The 19,603-nt window shown below is 45.2% G+C and overlaps 1 protein-coding gene across 4 annotated transcripts in view; it reads right to left on the reverse strand.

The window, feature by feature from the left end:
• pex1 (peroxisomal biogenesis factor 1) overlaps positions 1–19,603 on the reverse strand; it is a 129,340-nt gene that overhangs the window by 59,147 nt on the left and 50,590 nt on the right. For all 4 annotated transcript variants that reach the window (XM_072509280.1, XM_072509279.1, XM_072509278.1 and 1 more), the window contains exons 10-14: positions 11,879–12,011; positions 9,436–9,532; positions 4,347–4,517; positions 3,129–3,283; positions 2,119–2,308 (exon numbers count right to left, since the gene is read on the reverse strand). In XM_072509280.1, coding sequence (XP_072365381.1) covers positions 2,119–2,308; positions 3,129–3,283; positions 4,347–4,517; positions 9,436–9,532; positions 11,879–12,011 — 746 coding nt within the window. The remainder of the gene's footprint in view (positions 1–2,118; positions 2,309–3,128; positions 3,284–4,346; positions 4,518–9,435; positions 9,533–11,878; positions 12,012–19,603) is intronic.

The raw sequence follows: 19,603 nt of genomic DNA on the forward strand, positions 1-19,603 counted from the left end.
CCGACTGATTTGCGCCGTTTTGGGCGCCAGTCGGCGGACATCGCGCCGATACCGGAGAATTTCGCCCAATATTTCTTACTTTCTGAAACTAATTTATAATCCTTTGCGTTTCCATGATAAATTTAACCCCCTTGCTCCGCTAAAACATTTCTGTGGCATATGCATATGCCATGTTTTATGCTTCTGAATGTCAGTCCAAAACATCTCACTGGGTAGTTTTTAAAAAGTCTTAGAATGCTAGAATGGCATCACAGGAGACAATACAGTCCCCTGTGTCCATGCCAGTTCTTTAAAAAAGTTACCATTTGGCATCACTTCACTGCTCTTTCCCATAGACCTGCAAATCTCTTCTTCAAGTATTTACCTAATATCCTTTTGCAAGTTATTAATGAATCTGCTTCCACCACCCTTTCAGGTCATGTATTACAGATCATAATTTACTGTGTTAAAAAAAATGTCACCTTGCCTGTTTTTTTAGCCATTTCCTCTAGTTACCGACCTTTCTGCACTAAAAAGAATTTCTGTTGGTTTACTCTAATAAAATCATTCAGAATTCTGAATAGCTCAATCAAATCACCCTTTAACCTTTGCTGCTCTAACCCCAGGTTCTCTAATCTCACCACAAAATTGCAGTCCTCCATCCCTGGTATCATTCTAGTATATCTCTTCTGCACCCTCTCCATGACTTTAATTTCCTTCCTAAAATGTAGTGACCAGAACTGGACACAATACTCCAGTTAACTCAGCACAGGCTGAGAGTCAAACTTCCTGGTCTGTAAGGACCAGCTGGTCAATGCCATAAGGCTAAGTCAGGAACAGTTTAACATAGTCGCAAATGATCATTTGGGGAGTGTAACACATAGGTATGTGTGCACAGGTTTAAGTCCAAATACTTTTGAAAGCCTCTGATGAAACAGTGATGGATGAACAAGGATTCTATAGTTTATGGAGTTAGAAAAATAAATTAAAAGGGGAGAGAGAAGGAGAGACTAAAAAGAGAAACAGGGTACAAGACTGAAAAAAAGACACCAGGGGCGAAATTCTCCGGAAACGGCACGATGTCCGCTGACTGGCGCCCAAAACGGCGCAAATCAGACGGGCATCGCGCCGCCCCAAAGGTGCGGAATGCTCCGCATCTTTGGGGACCGAGCCCCAACTTTGAGGGGCTAGGTTGGCGCCGGACGAATTTCCGCCCCGCCAGCTGGCGGAAAAGGCCTTTGGTGCCCCGCCAGCTGGCGCAGAAATGACATCTCTGGGCGGCGCATGCGCGGGAACGTAGCGGCCGCTGACAGCTTCCCATGCATGCGCAGTGGAGGGAGTCTCTTCTGCCTCCGCCATGGTGGAGACCGTAGCGGAGGCGGAAGGGAAAGAGTGCCCCCACGGCACAGGCCTGCCCGCGGATCAGTGGGCCCCGATCGCAGGCCAGGCCACCGTGGAGGCATCCCCCGGGGCCAGATCGCCCCGCGCCCCCCCCAGGACCCCGGAGCCCGCCCGCGCCGCCTTGTCCCGCCGGTAAGGTAGGTGGTTTAATTTACGCCGGCGGGACAGGCATTTTAGCAGTGGGACTTCGGCCCATCCGGGCCGGAGAATCGCGCGGGGGGGCCCGCCAACCGGCGCAGCGCGATTCCCGCCCCAGCTGAATCTCCGGTGCCGGAGACTTCGGCAACCGGCGGGGGCGGGATTCACGCTAGCCCCCGGCGATTCTCCAACCCGGCAGGGGGTCGGAGAATCTCGCCCCAGATTCCAGAGCAAAACGTTCACAGGGACAATTTTCAATCAAACAGGAACATGGTAATTGATATCTTCCAAAAAATGAGTAAAGTTCTGAAACAGGAAGTGTAGGCAGCTATGATTTTTGTAATATATTATAAATATTTAATGTTTTAAATACATTGGCTTATGGCTAGAATTACTGGTTGACAAACAAAATGTGACAAAAGAGGTCAAGACCAGAACCTATTGTAATACCTGTACCAGAATTATACAGAATAAAGGTTCTCTATAACGACAGCTAGAAGTGTTTTCAGTTAACTTCATATGTTATTACAGAAATATACAGCCAGGTAACTGTATTCTAATTTATGATATTGCCATTTAAGTCTCTATTTGTAGCCATACCTTGTTCTTTGTTGTTTTTACTAGTCAATACGTGAGTGTGCAAAGCCCGTTCCATCAGCATGATAAAATCTCTTGCTACAAAGCCTTCAGTTGCTTTAGCCAATCCTTGAAGGTCAATGTTTTGCAATGTCTCCAATGGTATAATGGTTTTATTTTGAATTACGGAGGTTAAGAGTTGCACTCGCTGATCCTAGTAACCAAAGAGAAATATTTATTAATTTCAAACATGACCTGGTAAATTGTACTTCCATGGAATCCAGTATTTCTTAGCTCAAAGCACAAATGTCCAAGAGCACAATGATAAAGTCACAAACAGTATAGGTTATAATTTATGGTTCTACATAAATGGTACCTGCTTCAAGGAGAAACAAAAATAACTTAAATATTAGGAGACAAATTGGTTAGAATACTGATACATAGATACAATTAGATTCCATCTCTTTAAAAAGATAAAACTGAAAATAATTAATGAGCAATATTTTGGTCTCAGTTTCCGTCCAAGTTACTCCAGTATCAGTTTACAAGACAATTTTGGTTCATCTGAGCATAGTACCATTGATTTTAACAAATTCATTGTTTATGCAAAAATGGATGGTTTCTCAAAATAAACCAGTATTCAGCAGCATGGAAAAGGAATGGAGACAACAGATATCCCCTCATGTTTGTCTCTCTTCCAAGTTTCTATTGGTTTTAAAACAGTCTAGTGCGTGCGGTCTAAGTGGACATATTAAATAGCTCCTTTCTATTAGACACACAGTTGATGCACTATTTGAGAAATCACATAGCTCATCTTCAAATCTTGAAATAGGAATCTGCAATACTAAACATTCAAAACATTAGAATTATTTTTTCTTCCATTTATATTTTTTTAAACGTTAATTTAACTCTGTAATGAATAATACACTACATGTATCTAAAGGTACAGAACATTTACAAAGAAAAAAATGACTCTATGATTCAAATAATGATGTAGTGTGAATTAGTTTGAAGTACTTAGGAAGTTGATTTACCTGGTTTGGAAGTGAAATACCCTGGATGCACTGAAATATGTGAGATCCTTCAGCACAAACAAGAGAGGGATGCAAAGTATACTCAGAAATGCTGGTGGCTATCAATGCAATAAGAGTCCCTTGTGAAACTGCCACAGCGATCAAATGCTTCAAAACTGAAAAAGAGATTGCACAGATGAGTTAAAACATTCAAAATCATCCAGAGTATTGCATATTTTATCCCACAACCAAAGAATGCATTTCCCAATCCACAGTTAAAATATTAATTAAATTCCTACCACTCAGATTTTTTATGTTTATATAGAGGTAGTTCAAATATATTTTCATATGTTGCCCAATTTGTTTTTCCCATTGTGGTTTCTAACACTGCCCAATTTTGGAAAATTCTACAATGGTCAAAAACTTATGCAAGTTATGGGGAGTTAAATAAACATTAAATTTGCTCAGTCATCTTAGCCCAGTAGAGGAGTCAATTTACAATATTTGTATTTAATCAATGATAGCTCCTTCAAATTTACCAACAAATGGAAAGGGCGCAGCAATTGTCCTTCTATTTCCAAGCTTAGATCTCAGTTGAAAAAGGACGAAGTATAGGGCAAGTCAGCTTGCACAGATCTTTAATACTTCCTAGTGATTGGCATAAGGATGGCATCTGTTAACCTACCAAATACCTACACAATAAAAGGAAGGAACTTTAAAAAAAAACAATTTCCATAAAGCACATAAAGTGCTAATTTCCCAAGAAATGCTAGCAGTTGGTATGCAATAACAAGTATTTACATAATTACATTCTTGGCATTCTCCGAAACTAACCTACCCATATCAGAGGGACTTTTCAAGAGTTTTCTAATTATCATAAGTAATGGTAAATGTAAAAAAATCTTTAATAAGAAAACATGTAAAACCACGGTGCTCATGTGATACTGTCCTGTTGTCTACAGTGTATAAAAATCCATTTATCTCTCCAATACAGAATATCCAAACTTAAACCCCTGTTGTTGGGTTTCCATATTCATTCCAACCTGCTCCAGTATATCTATTGCTGCGAGTTAGAAGTATTTTGACAACTTTTGTACAATCAAATTAATCAGATAGAATTTTTTCAACAATTAATCAGCCTGTATTATGGTTTGCCAGTTTTGGAGTAATATGGTTCCATTAAATGTTATTGGCCTGTTACCTGAAAAGCAATAAAAAATGTTAAATGAAAGCAATTACTTTGAGAAAGCTGCTTGCTAAGAATAGCCTGGGCACTGTGTTCATGTTCTGGAGTAGAGGCAGCTCCAGCAATATGATCCAAGTCATCCAACAGAACAATGGAAGGCTGTCTCCACGCTGCCTCTGTGAAAGTATCTTCCCATTTCTTACGGATATTTTCAGCTCTTTTACCTGGATATAAAAATAAATTAATACAATTTACAATCACAATTACACACAAACTCTTTCTTTCTTCAACATATATGTCCAAAACAAAATATTTAATTAAATTTCTTTAAACACATAAAATGTAACTTCATATTGAAGATTACAAAAAACATTTGACAGTTTTCTATACATACTCACTACTTGAGTCCATCCAAATGAAAAGAAAAGACTCAGGCAAAAGAACAGAAGCCACTGTTCTGGATGATTCATGAGGAAGAGAACTAATCAAGTGAGTTACTCATGCAACACAAACAAAATATTCCAGCTGTACTGAACAAACAACAAAATAGTTAATTAGCTCCTTTAACATAGAACTAAATTCGACGGTGTTTGAGTTATAGATGGGCTTTAAGGAAAGTCGTCAAAGTAGGAGAAAGGAAGTAGAGAGGCAGAGTATTTTAAGAAGCATATGCCAGACTTAGGGCATTGATGGTTGAAGGTATAGCCACCAATGGCAGGGGAAAGGGAAGGGGGTCAGAGTCAGAAGAACGTGGTTCTGAAGGGTGGGGTGGGGGTAGGCAAGGCTTCGGAAAGTTGCACGTTATAGTGAGGCCCATGGCCATGAAAGGATTAAACCACATGGATGATTGGAAATGTTGAGTGACAATAGTCAGGGAGGATAGGTGTAATGACTGATCAGGACTTGGTGTGGGATGGTAGTTGAAATTTAACGATGAGCTGGAGTTTATAAAGGCTGAAAGGCTGGTGAGAAAGCATTGGAATAGTTAAGTCTGGAGGTTTAAAAGGCAAGGATAAAAATCTCAATAGCAGGTGGTCAGAGTTGGAGGTCGAGGCAGGCAATGTTAGAGGGTGTTTTTTTTTGTCATAGAATATGTATTACTCAGATGTTCAGGATTGAATAGTAAGGATGGAGTCAGTAACATGGGAATGAAGTTTGTGGCAGAAGCTGAAGACAATGGATTCGACTTAACAGAAACATTTCTAAGTGTCATTTTGGGCGCGATTGGAAGGGTGTTCCTCAACGGCTCTGTTGGCGAGATCCTGGCCTGTACTTAATGGCACTTAGAGCCGAAAATGAGCGCCCACGAGTGTCTCACCATCAATGGCTGTCACGCCTCAGCAGGGGGGGGGGGGGGGGGGGGGGAAAGAGGAGAGGAGAGAGAGAGAGAGAGAGAGAGAGAGAGAGAGAGAGAGAGAGAGAGAGAGAGAGAGAGAGAGAGAGAGAGAGAGAGAGAGAGAGAGAGAGCAGGGAACCATGGACCAGAGATATTCAGGATACGATGAGAAGGAAAAAAGGAAAAGAGAGACTTTTAGCAAGTACAAAGGGAGCAATTGGATGGGATGGTCAAGGGGGAGATGGAATTTTAACCTGAAAAGTGAGGTGATACACTTTGGAAGGAGAAATTTGATAAGGAAGCATTCAATGAATGGTATGACACTGGGAAGGTCCGAGGAACAAAGAGTCCCTGGCGTGTTTGTCCATTGATTTCTGAAGGTAGAAGGGCTGGTTAATGGGGTGATGAAAAAGGCATATGGGGCACTTGTCTTTATTAATTGAGACATTGATTACAAAAGCACAGAGGCCATGTTAGAGTTGCATAGAACTTTGGTGAGGCAACAGCTGGAATACTGTGCAAGTATGGTCGCCATGTTATAGGAAGGATAACATTCAAGGCTGGGAGCCAATGGGATTAGGTAGGCAGGTCAGGTGTTTTTCATGTGTCAGTGCAGACTCGATGGGATGAAGGGCCTCTTATACACTGTATTATCTGTGATTTGTGATCAGTTCCACTGCCAGCCCCAGGGGCTGTTTTGCACAGGGCTAAATCGCTGGCTTTGAAAGCAGACCAAGGCAGGCCAGCAGCACGATTCAATTCCCGTACCAGCCTCCCCGAACAGGCGCCGGAATGCGGCGACTAGGGGCTTTTCACAGTAACTTAATTTGAAGCCTACTTGTGACAATAAGCGATTTTCATTTCATTTCAACTCCTTAATGTCCAATTGCAATGCCCACACATGCCACCTGCTATCGATCCGCCTGATCCATCATGCGTCTAGCTCACAAAGCCCTCTCTTTTTCTCCCGCAGGATAAGTTAGCCCATACTAAGCGGGAAAGGGCAAAGATGAATTGTCTCAAGTGAGTGGTCCATGCCAGACAAAATGATCCTTTCCACTCACTAACCACATGACCATTGTCTTGCAGGATCTCCATCTGACGGGGCCAGGCCATCCAGAGTTGTTCCCCCCTCCGCCACCCTGGAGACGATCTCGGAGGAGAGCTCCGAGGAGACCATCATCGAGATATCACAGCAATCACCCCCACCTTCCACCAGTACAGGGGCACACATTTTGGTGGACGACATTAGTGGATAGCTTCTGGGGCACAATCTGGTGAGCACCACAAAGTTGCTGATGTACGTCAGGTGGCGACAGTAACATCCAAGGGAGTCAGCAGTCGGAGGTGTGCTGGATTCCAGGGCTCTGCTGAGTCCCAGTCAGATGCCGAGCTTCTGGACAAGGTTTTCTCAGAGCTGATGCAGATGCTAGGACACAATTGGGAGATTGAGGAGAGGGTGTCAGTGACAGTGGGTGCATAGCCGATTGGACGAGTCCTAATGGCTACATTGCAGAGGAACTGCAGAGCGTGGCCCAGTCATGGAGGAGCATCGCTGATGGTATTGACACCATGGTGCAGACAACGGGTGGCACGGTGGTTTGCACTGCTGCTTCAAAGCACCAGGGGCCCAGGTTCAATTCCAGCCTTGGGTGACTGTGTGTAGTTTGCACTTTCTCCCCCTATCTGCATGGGTTTCCTCCCACAGTCCAAAGATGTGTGGTTAGTTGGATTGGCGATGCTAAAATTTGACCTTAATGCCCAAAGATGTATAGGTTAGGTTAAGGGGTTATTGGGCACCGCGCCGTCCCCTGGCAGCAGGAGGCACCGCGCTGTTCCCTGGCGGCAGGAGGCACCACGCCGTTCGATGGCGGCAGAAGGCACCGCGCCGTTCCCTGGCGGCAGGAGGCACCATTTCCTGCTGTCAGGAGTCACTGTGCCATTCCCTGGTGGCAGGACTATTTCCCTTTGAAGCCACGCCACGCCGTCAGGAAACCCACGGTTGGGGGTACGCTGCCGGCAGGACCAGAGAATCCCAGTGTCAGCTTGGTGAGATGGTGTCATTGTTTGGTGGAGCTACGGCACAGGGTTTTTGCGAAAGCATATCCGTTCTGATCTGGCTGAAAGTGTGCACAGTGAAACAGTTCTGCTCTCACTGTTAATTAGTTGAAAGAGATTAACTGTGTTTATGGCAGTGCAGATGTGTTTGAGGACAAAGGGGAGAGGAATCAAGCCAGTTGAAATCAGCTTTTGAAATCATCCAGCCAAAGTTTCTGTAAGGGATTGGACCAGATTTGTTCTATAAAGCAGTGTCAAGAGATCTCTTTCTCAAAGAATAACTCTGTAAACCAAGTGTTCTTCTGTGCCATTGATATTAGGGTGGATTGAGAGCTGAGATGGTTTATTTCCTTGTCGTTCAAATGGGTATAAAGATAGCAAGTAAGGGTATTCTATTCACTGGGTATTGTTTAAAGTGCAATCATAAGCTATTTTTGGGTGTGATGTTAAAGATTTTTACACTGTGTTAGTAATAAAGTTTTGTTTTTAAAATACCATAGCCCTATTTCTTCATGCAATCACTCCTGGAGCGGAGCAACCTTTCCTCACTGTCTTACAAAATTAAAATTAAACATTTGGATTTCAGTTGAGTATCCTAACCACTGTTGGGGTCTGGTCTGGGATTGTAATGCAGGCTTGACAAAGTTGGTTTAAGTTTTAAGATGTGTTTGCAGTTAAATACACTATAGTGGTTGCAGTAGGGAATGTGACACTTAAGCCAGGAAATTGGTGACTATCTATGGGTGTGTCCATGATAAGCTAAGGAATATGACCTTTGGGTCAGGGTAGAATAGGGACAAGAAGCTGTCAAACAAAGCTTGATGTTTATAAACATTGCAGTTAAAGCACTTCAGAGTTACTCAGCCATGAAGGGAGATGAATGGAGCAATACTGACAGCTGTGTGTATGTGTGGAAGCTGTCAATCACAGGCTTGCAGATCAAAGATCTGAGGGGGATTAAACACAGTTGACTGGTTTTCTCTTCCCAGGAATTGACAGGTGGTGCTTCCTGTGTCTGAGCCAACAGGTGTATTGCCCAGGTGAGTGTTAAAGTAGTGATTTATTTCACTGCCTCGTCTGGACTGCTCTCTAGTTTCTGGGGGGCTGCCTGACAGGGGTCTCTCTCCTTATTTACAGGGTCTCTGATTGTGTGTGTGTGTGTGTGTGTGTGTGTGTGGTGGGGGGGGGGGGGGGGAAGTGTCTCTTTATTTAGGGGATCCCTTATGGTGGTGGGGGTGGGTGGGCAGGTCTGGCATTGTTGGGGAGAGGTGATCCTCGGGTGAACTTAGGGGGAAATTCCCTTAAAGAGTTACCCCCTTGGCATACTGCGAGGTCCACCACGTCAGGGTCATGCGTGTCAAGACCTGTACTGATTCTCGCCCACGTGATTCCTAGCCCAGAGGGTCAGAGAATCACGCAGGCCTAGGGAATATGGTGCCCAGTCTGCTAAGTGGATAATAATAGTCCATTCACATCCTCCCACTAGCATGGGGCACAAACCTCAATCCAGACACCAGCGTGGGGCCAGAGCATCGGAAACGGCGCCAATCCCGTTTTCTTCACCACCGCTGGATTTTCCGCCTCCTTGGCAACTCCGCTACCAGCAGCACAAAGTGGAGAATTTTGCCCTTTATATCTTTGCAAGTCTACTAAGATTACCTTTGTTCTTTAGAACCTTTATTCTAATGAACTAAATCATTAGTTTCTATCAGTCTCATCAAGTGCATTTAATTGTCAGTTATTCTTACCTCGCAATGTTTTACAGTCGATCATTTCCACATGTGCTTCCAGTTTATCTGATGCCTCTCTGCAAATGGCCTTTGCTAAAGTAGTTTTCCCACTGCCCTGTAAAAATTGAATTTCCAATGTCATATATTAACTTTTATAAATGACAGAGGTTATGAACACATTTTTTTTTCCAAGTTGCTTAATAACCACAGAAATGCATAGACATCTACTTCATAAATAATGTTTTCTTTGAAGACACTTTATTCTGTTTGGCTATCCCAAAGTAAGTTGATGAACCATGTAAATCAGGAAGGCCCCAGGTCTGATAAAGGTGAAACTTAAGATCTGTTTGTAATAGCTTCAATGGTCTTAAGTCTCCAGCCCCCAATGTTCAGGTCTTACACAGCCAGTGGAAACCCCAAAGTAAATTGCTGCCTTCATTCAGGTTCCGTTCAGCCTGCCTGCCTGGAGTGCCTTAGATTAAAAACAAGTTTTAGCCCTGTTCAGCCTCAGAGAATCCTTCATAGACGATTTACTGTGCTCTATGAGCCATGGAGTAACAACAGAGGAAGTTCCAAAAACAATAGCTATAAAGAGTAAATATGGAGAGGAAAGATCGAAGGCAGGAGTGCAGGGCAAAAAGGGCCATCAGAGAATATAAATATTAGATTACAACAGTAAATTAGAAATCATGCCGACAGACTACCTGAAAAAGATCAACAATCACAGTCTAAATAATCAATGAAGCTAGAGCCTAGAAGTGAGATAGAATGGAACTGCTGCCTACGTGACTGTCCCATGACTGACTCCAGAGAGGGCAGCACGGTGGCATAGTGGTAGCACTGCAGCCTCACGGTGCCGAGGTCCCAGGTTCGATCCCGGCTCTGGGTCACTGGCCGTGTGGAGTTTGCACATTCTCCCAGTGTTTGCGTGGGTTTTGCCCCCACAACCCAAAAGATGTGCAGGGTAGGTGAATTAGCCACGCTAAATTGCTCCTTAATTGGAAAAATGAATTGGGTACTCTAAATTTATAATTAAAAAATTTTTTTTTAAATGACTGACTCCATCTAGAGTCAGCACAATTTGAAAATTATGGACATGCTCTAATTGGTAGCAACATTCAGTTTGGGAGTTCGTTCATCTTAGGCAAGAAATGTACTGCTACAGAACTTTAAAGCCTACAGCCATTTAAAGAACTAGGTAATATAAATGAACTAGTCTTTTGAGAGCAGTATGTAAATCTTTCTAGATTTATTCTTGCCCGAGAGTTTTACTGTGTCATCAGGTGTCTGTGAGTTTTCAAAGGTAACAGAGGATGAAGGCTCTGGTTGGGAGTGAGTTAAAAAGAACCAGAAAGAAGTGCTGAATTACAGGGAAGGTGATGGTGAGGGCAGTCAGTTTCAGCTGCACAACTCCGTGCCTGGTTGACTCCGTTTAATAACTTCACAAGTTCAGAAGAAATTGTCTAATAAATGCACTATATTAAGCATGCAAACAACTTCCCATCATCTCTTCCTGACAAGAGATTACGACTAACATTGGGACAGGGTCAGGTAGAGGTGAGGAAATAAAATGGAGAGAGACAGTGGATCAGGGAGGAAGAGTGAACAAATGAGAGCAAGAGAGATAGGAGAGAACAAGAGTGAGAGAAAAAGAAAAATGGAGAATGCCCACCAGAGGTCCCCATCACTTACTTAAAACTGCTCCCTCCTCAACGCCTCCATTATTCGCTAACCAGAGATTCCCACTCTCCCAATTTTCAACCTCATTGTTTCCATTCCTCACTTCCAACCTGATCTTTATTCTGCTCTCTTCATGCTGATCACCATCCAACTTTCTGCTGGATGATTTGCACAAAGACAGGAGTTTGCCCTGAACCTCCCTGCGAGCATTAAATTGCTGAATATTTGACCCAAATACAAAGGACTCTCACGGCAGACATATAGGGTGTTATTTCATTGTAAGGACACTGCTAATTAGATGATTATGAACCTGACAAGAAGTTTAAACTTTGAGGCTCAGAAGGGAAACAATTAATATCCTGAACATTTCAATTCAGGTTTTTAAGTTTTAATTTTATTTAATTTCTTCTTTCTTTTCCTTTGGGTTGACAGAATGCAAAAAAAAACCTGTCTTGCCCTAACGTTTTTTTCTTTCTGTATCGAATTTAACTCTAATTCACTCTATTTTCTTCTGTCATTCCCTCTATCTTCCTCTATCCTTAAATTTCATGGGTATGATGGTCTAGCTCCCCAACCAAATATTCAGGAGGACCCAGATGCCACAATTGTTGGGTACTCATATCAATTGGTACTTCAAGCAACTTAAGGTTGGTTCAAAGTTAATATAATGTGGAAACAAATTCTGTGCAATTGTATTTGAATGCTGCCAAATGCTAAAATAAAATGTTGTGTGCTAGTTTCCCCACAGGAATTCTGTAGAAAAAAAGTGTAGACTGGTCACCTTTATTCCTGTAAGCAGTACTCCTCCACTTCGGAGACCCTGTGCAATTGAAGCAATTTCCCATGAAAGTGGGTGGCCCAATAGGCTGAGAGAGATGTGCTCAAATGTTGACCTGGCAAGTTCATGAATCCCTCTGCAAGACATTACATTTAATATATTATAATGTCATTAAAAAACTACGTTGTGGATAAAAAAACCAAGTCACTCACTGCAAATATCTATATGTAAAATTTTCAAAGGGTTCAATAACGCAGCTCATCACCACCTTCTGAAGGTCAACTGGGGATGAGCAATAAATGCTGGCCTAGCCAGCAAAGCCCACATCCTGTAGAAAACAAATTTAAAAAAAAAAAAAAGTATATTAATAACCAAATTGATAAGATTCTCTCCACATGAAATGTATTCTTTAATGACAATGGAAAAATATTAATACATTTTTTCCAATGCAAGCACGCAGATTCACTGGCACACATGCACTGGAGTGTAGCACACCTGACGAAAAACCGGAAACTGGCCTTCATCTGCCAGATCATTGCAACCAGTTATTCCACAACTAGAGGTAAGCAAATTATCTCCTACAGCTGAAATATTCAAATCAAGCATGGAAACTTGACTTCCATACCATAAAAGAGCAATGTAAAAACACACAAGTTTCCCAGGGGATAAGAAAACTTTAGTGTTAGACTTGAAGATTATGCTGAAAGCAAATATTCAAAATATAAATGAATCTTAATATAGCATTTATAGTGTTTCCTTTAGGGCAGATTTTGTTTTAAATCACTTCCGTTTGAGGTGATATAAGCAAATCATGGGAAATCTGTGCTCGTTTGTGAATGGAAGCACTTTCAATATACTGGACTTAAAAAAAAAGAATTGGCTTACAGTGCTGTGGAGGAATTGTGATGTGGAGATGCCGGCGTTGGACTGGGGTGAGCACAGTACGAAGTCTTACAACACCAGGTTAAAGTCCAACAGGTTTGTTTCGATGTCACTAGCTTTCAGAGCGCTGCTCCTTCCTCAGGTGAATGAAGAGGTATGTTCCAGAAACACATATATAAACAAATTCAAAGATGCCAAACAATGCTTGGAATGCGACCGTTAGCAGGTGATTAAATCTTTACAGATCCAGAGATGGGGTAACCCCAGGTTAAAGAGGTGTGAATTACATCAAGCCAGGACAGTTGGTAGGATTTCGCAGGCCAGATGGTGGGGGATGAATGTAATGTGACATGAATCCCAGGTCCCGGTTGAGGCCGCACTCATGTGTGCGGAACTTGGCTATAAGTTTCTGCTCGGCAATTCTGCGTTGTTGCGCGTCCTGAAGGCCGCCTTGGAGAACGCTTACCCGGAGATCAGAGGCTGAATGCCCTTGACTGCTGAAGTGTTCTCCGACTGGAAGGGAACATTCCTGCCTGGTGATTGTTGCGCGATGTCCGTTCATTCGTTGTCGCAGCGTCTGCATGGTCTCGCCAATGTACCACGCTTCGGGACATCCTTTCCTGCAGCGTATGAGGTAGACAACGTTGGCCGAGTCGCACGAGTACGTACCGCGTACCTGGTGGGTGGTGTTCTCACGTGTAATAGTGGTATCCATGTCAATGATCTGGCACGTCTTGCAGAGATTGCCATGGCAGGGTTGTGTGGTGTCGTGGTCACTGTTCTGAAGACTGGGTAGTTTGCTGCAAACAATGGTTCGTTTGAGGTTGCGCGGTTGTTTGAAGGCAAGTAGTGGGGATGTGGGGATGACCTTGGCAAGATGTGCATCGTCATCAATGACGTGTTGAAGGCTGTGAAGAAGATGACGTAGTTTCTCCGCTCCGGGGAAGTACTGGACGACGAAGGGTATTCTGTCGGTTGTGTCCCATGTTTGTCTTCTGAGGAGGTCGGTGCGGTTTTTCGCTGTGGCACGTTGGAACTGTCGATCGATGAGTCGAGTGCCATATCCCGTTCGTACGAGGGCATCTTTCAACGTCTGTAGATGTTTGTTACGCTCCTCCTCGTCTGAGCAGATCCTGTGTATACGGAGCGCTTGTCCATAGGGGATGGTTTCTTTAATGTGTTTAGGGTGGAAGCTGGAGAAGTGGAGCATCATGAGGTTATCCGTGGGTTTGCGGTAAAGCGAAGTGCTGAGGTGACCATCCTTGATGGAGACGAGTGTGTCCAAGAGTGCAACTGATTTTGGAGAGTAGTCCATGGTGAGTCTGATGGTTGGATGGAACTTATTAATGTCATCGTGTAGTCGTTTCAGTGATTCTTCGCCGTGGGTCCAAAGGAAAAAAATGTCATCGATGTATCTGGTGTATAACGTCGGTTGAAGGTCCTGTGCGGTGAGTAGGTCCTGTTCAAACTTGTGCATGAAGATGTTGGCATATTGGGGTGCGAATTTGGTGCCAGATCATTGACATGGATACCACTATTACACGTGAGAACACCACCCACCAGGTACGCGGTACGTACTCGTGCGACTCGGCCAACGTTGTCTACTCATACGCTGCAGGAAAGGATGTCCCGAAGCGTGGTACATTGGCGAGACCATGCAGACGCTGCGACAACGAATGAACGGACATCGCGCAACAATCACCAGGCAGGAATGTTCCCTTCCAGTCGGAGAACACTTCAGCAGTCAAGGGCATTCAGCCTCTGATCCCCGGGTAAGCGTTCTCCAAGGCGGCCTTCAGGACGCGCAACAATGCAGAATCGCCGAGCAGAAACTTATAGCCAAGTTCCGCACACATGAGTGCGGCCTCAACCGGGACCTGGGATTCACGTCACATTACATTCAACCCCCACCATCTGGCCTGCGAAATCCTACCAACTGTCCTGGCTTGATGTAATTCACACCTCTTTAACCTGGGGTTACCCCATCTCTGGATCTGTAAAGATTTAATCACCTGCTAATGGTCGCATTCCAAGCATTGTTTGGCATCTTTGAATTTGTTTATATATGTGTTTCTGGAACATACCTCTTCATTCACCTGAGGAAGGAGCAGCGCTCCGAAAGCTAGTGACATCGAAACAAACCTGTTGGACTTTAACCTGGTGTTGCAAGACTTCGTACTGTGGAGGAATTAATCATTGCTTATTTAACCTGTATATGCAGCTCATCTCTAAAAGCAACATACCTTTTCAAATTAGCTACTGTACCCACAGAACCCAGAAAATACTTTCAGAATTAATACTAGTCTAATAAACTAGAAAATAAAGTTCAGCAGGTAATATAGAAGGTAAATGGAATATTGGCCTTTATTTCAAAAGGAATACGGAATAAAAATACATAAGTCCTGCTAAAACTATACAAGGCACTAGTTAGACCACACTTGGAATACTGTGAACAGTTTTGGTCCCCTTATTTAAGACACAATATACTGGCATTGGAGGCAGTCCAATGAAGGTTCACTTGATTGATCCTGGGTACAGAGGGATTTTCTTATGAGGAGAGGTTGAGTGTCTCACTAACTTGATAGAGTTTTTCGAGGAGGTCACTAAGATGATTGATGCAGGTAGGGCAGTAGATGTTGTCTATATGGACTTCAGTAAGGCCTTTGACAAGGTCCCTCATGGTAGACTAGTACAAAAGGTGAAGTCACACGGGATCAGGGGTGAACTGGCAAGGTGGATACAGAACTGGCTAGGCCATAGAAGGCAGAGGGTAGCAATGGAGGGATGCTTTTCTAATTGGAGGGCTGTGACCAGTGGTGTTCCACAGGGATCAGTGCTGGGACCTTTGCTCTTTGTAGTATATATAAATGATTTGGAGGAAAATGTAACTGGTCTGATTAGTAAGTTTGCAGACGACACAAAGGTTGGTGGAATTGCGGATAGCGATGAGGACTGTCTGAGGATACAGCAGGATTTAGATTGTCTGGAGACTTGGGCGGAGAGATGGCAGATGGAGTTTAACCTGGACAAATGTGAGGTAATGCATTTTGGAAGGGCTAATGCAGGTAGGGAATATACAGTGAATGGTAGAACCCTCAAGAGTATTGAAAGTCAAAGAGATCGAGGAGTACAGGTCCACAGATCACTGAAAGGGGCTACACAGGTGGAGAAGGTAGTCAAGAAGGCATACGGCATGCTTGCCTTCATTGGCCGGGGCATTGAGTATAAGAATTGGCAAGTCATGTTGCAGCTGTATAGAACCTTAGTTAGGCCACACTTGGAGTATAGTGTTCAATTCTGGTCGCCACACTACCAGAAGGATGTGGAGGCTTTAGAGAGGGTGCAGAAGAGATTTACCAGAATGTTGCCTGGTATGGAGGGCATAAGCTATGAGGAGCGATTGAATAAACTCGGTTTGTTCTCACTGGAACGAAGGAGGTTGAGGGGCGACCTGATAGAGGTATACAAAATTATGAGGGGCATAGACAGAGTGGATAGTCAGAGGCTTTTCCCCAGGGTAGAGGGGTCAATTACTAGGGGGCATAGGTTTAAGGTGAGAGGGGCAAAGTTTAGAGTAGATGTACGAGGCAAGTTTTTTACGCAGAGGGTAGTGGGTGCCTGGAACTCACTACCGGAGGAGGTAGTGGAGGCAGGGACGATAGGGACATTTAAGGGGCATCTTGACAAATATATGAATAGGATGGGAATAGAAGGATACGGACCCAGGAAGTGTAGAAGATTGTAGTTTAGTCGGGCAGTATGGTCGGCACGGGCTTGGAGGGCCGAAGGGCCTGTTCCTGTGCTGTACATTTCTTTGTTCTTTGTTGGGTTGGGCTCGCCCGAGGTCCCCGAGACAAAGGGGTTGAATTTCAAAGACTCAGGTACCTCAGGAATCTGCACATTAGAGTGAGGCTAACTGCCTCGCTCTATTATATGCAGATTTGCTAAAAGGTGATCCCGCCCATTGTGAGTGGGATTCACATCGCAGCGTCTGACGAGATTGCGTTGAATCTCGCGAGGCATTGTGAGCCAGCTAGATCCCGGGAGCAGGGTCTCCCAGCTTTCAACGACCACACTGTGCCGCGGAAAGCAGCTTTTCCGGCGCAGCGCGTCCGTTGGATCGTGCCCCAAGTATTGCTGTAATAAACAAAGGACTGGAAATATTAAGAATTTTCCATTTATTTGAAATACAGAAGATATTTTGGTAAAAACATGGTGTTAATTGGAAGATAAATTCTACAACTTAATGCCAGAACAATGGACAAGTCTAGATATTCATATGTAGGTGAGTGGGGAGTGAAAATTTTCAAATACTGGTATCAGCATCAAAGATTGCACCATGGTACAGGTACATGATCTAAAAAACGAAATTGTCCAAAAAAAAAAAGGCCAGATCTGGCTGCTACTCCCAGAACAAAGTATGAGAATGACGAGGCCATTCTTGGGCTGATCCCAGAGGGCAAATTTAACAGGTTGTACACAAAACAGGTCTCAAGTGCAATACAGTGCTTTCAGATCTGCTTTTCTCCAGCCTTCCCTATTCTCCAGACACAAAACTGCCTGTCCCACCCAAAGACAGAATCAGAGACTCTCTGCTCAAAGGTCTGCAGCCTTGGGGAACTCACAATTAGAATCAGAGCGATGGAGTTTCAATACAAGACCTTTGCACCAATTTCCAAAATAAAATAAAAATGTTAGCCAACGTATTCAGCAATGTTTGTCAATAACCCTCCTGCAAATGGAGCTGGGTCCATTAATTCCTTCCAACCAAAACCTGGGATATACCTGCGTTTATTTTCACTAATTCCTTGTGAATGGATCACATGATGGGGGGTGGGATTCTGCTGAGCAGCAATAAGCCTCCAGCAATGCTGCTTTATGAATTCCAGATAAGTTCTCCGTCCTGCATGTCCTTAGATAAAGTTGCGACATCAGAAAACATATGTCTGCCCCTCCAATCTAACAGTGGACAATGCAAAATCTAGGGGGCGATTCTCCGATATTGAGGCCAAGTGTTCGCGCCGTCGTGAACGCCGTCGACACGACGGCGTAAACAGGGCCTGGACACAACCTATTCTGGCTCCCACAGGGGGCCAGCACGGCACTGGAGCGGTTCACGCCGCTTCGGTGTCCTTGCGCGGTGCCAAATGGGCGCCGTGCCAACCTGCGCATGCGCAGTTGGGGCAGCCCAATTCTGCGCATGTGCAGTTGGGCCGCGCCATACTGCGCATGCGTGGGGAACGTCTTACGCACGCCGGCCCCTCACCAACATGGAGCCGGTGTTCTGGGGCCGCGCGCGGAAGGAGGTAGGCCAGGGGGGGCGGGGAGAGAGGCCGATCGGCCGATTGGTGGGCCCCGATCGTGGGCCAGACCCCATCAGAGGCCACCCCGGTGAAGGAGCCCCCCCCCCGCAGAGTTACCGCCGGCAGCGACCAGGGGTGGACGCCGCCGGCGGGAACCTGTCGTGTCATAGCAGCCGCTCGGCCCATCCGGGCCAGAGAATCTCCACTCGCCGGTTCTCCGAGCGGCCCGGTGCGAATCGCACGCCGCTGGTTTCCGGGAGGTGGGAGATTAGAGTGCAGGGGTCGGGGCGGCGTGGCGCGATTCGCGTGGCGCCCCGGCGATTCTCCCACCCGGCGTAGGGGGGGGGGGGGGGGGAAATAGCGCCCCTAGCCTTGGTCCTGGGGGTGCCGGATTTCAGACACTAGACCTGTAGATTTATATATGCAAAATTACTTTACAAATCAAAATTATTTCCTTACACATCCGGTGGCAGCCATGAGCTAAGTGGTCACACTAAAGGTGGCTCTCGCATGAAATTCTCGGTTACGACCTTTTAACTCTAACAAACAGGCATCAAAAATATCCCCCAGCTTAACACCAAGAAAAATGGGGAAAAAGTCAACTGCTCAGTTGAAAAGCCAACAAAGGCAAGGAGCGGAAAACCTCAGCCTCGGAGCTGACAGCCACACGAGGAGGCACTGAACCAGGTAGGGCCGACCCCACAAAGCTCCCAGCGCAGCCCAAAACCCTGATGGACAGGCTTACGGGCTTCATCACATCCGAGCCAAAGACACAGGGAGGAGCTGAAAGGAGACATCCTGGCAGCCATTGAGACAGCAGTTGCAGCTGTGACAGTCCCCATGAGGGAAGCAATGGCCAAGATGAAGAGGAGACTTTGAGGCCCAGGATACAACGGCACGCCCCTCGAGAAGGCCGTCACGGACCAAGGGGACCGGATCGCGGCACTCGAGGCAGAGGGGGCGATCCTGATTAGGACCCACAAGGGGCTAAGAGAAAAAGTTGACGACCAGGAAAACAGATCGCGCCGACAGAACCTAAGAATCTTGGGGCTGGCAGAAGGAATGGGGGAAGAGGAACCCCATGGAGTATACAGCAGCGGCGCTCGGGAATCTGGTCAGCGAGGAGGGCTTCACCAAGCCCACTGGAGGCAGACGGCGCCCAAAGGTCGCTTCAGCAGCTGCCAAAGTGGGGATTCACCGTGGGCGATAATCGTGAGCCTCCACAGGAACCAGGACAAAGAGCGGATCCTGAGTTGGGCGAAAGTCACGAGAGGACATTCCATTCGCTTGTACCAAAAACATTGGGGCAGACCTGGCCAAGCGTCGGGCTCAATCTAACAGTGCCAAAGCCACTCTGTACAAAAGTATGGTGCAATTTGGCATGCTCTACCCTGCCAAGCTATGGGTTATGCACCAGGGGAAGGAATACTACTGCAACGCCCTGGAGGAAGCCAATACATTTGTTCAAAAGAACTGTCTGAGCAAATAGGAATAGAATTCAATGGCCAGATTGCGGGCTGCGAACCTCAAGAAAGGCAGGAAC

The sequence above is a fragment of the Scyliorhinus torazame genome, chromosome 6, assembly GCF_047496885.1.
Source record: "Scyliorhinus torazame isolate Kashiwa2021f chromosome 6, sScyTor2.1, whole genome shotgun sequence".
Taxonomy (NCBI): Eukaryota; Metazoa; Chordata; class Chondrichthyes; order Carcharhiniformes; family Scyliorhinidae; genus Scyliorhinus; species Scyliorhinus torazame.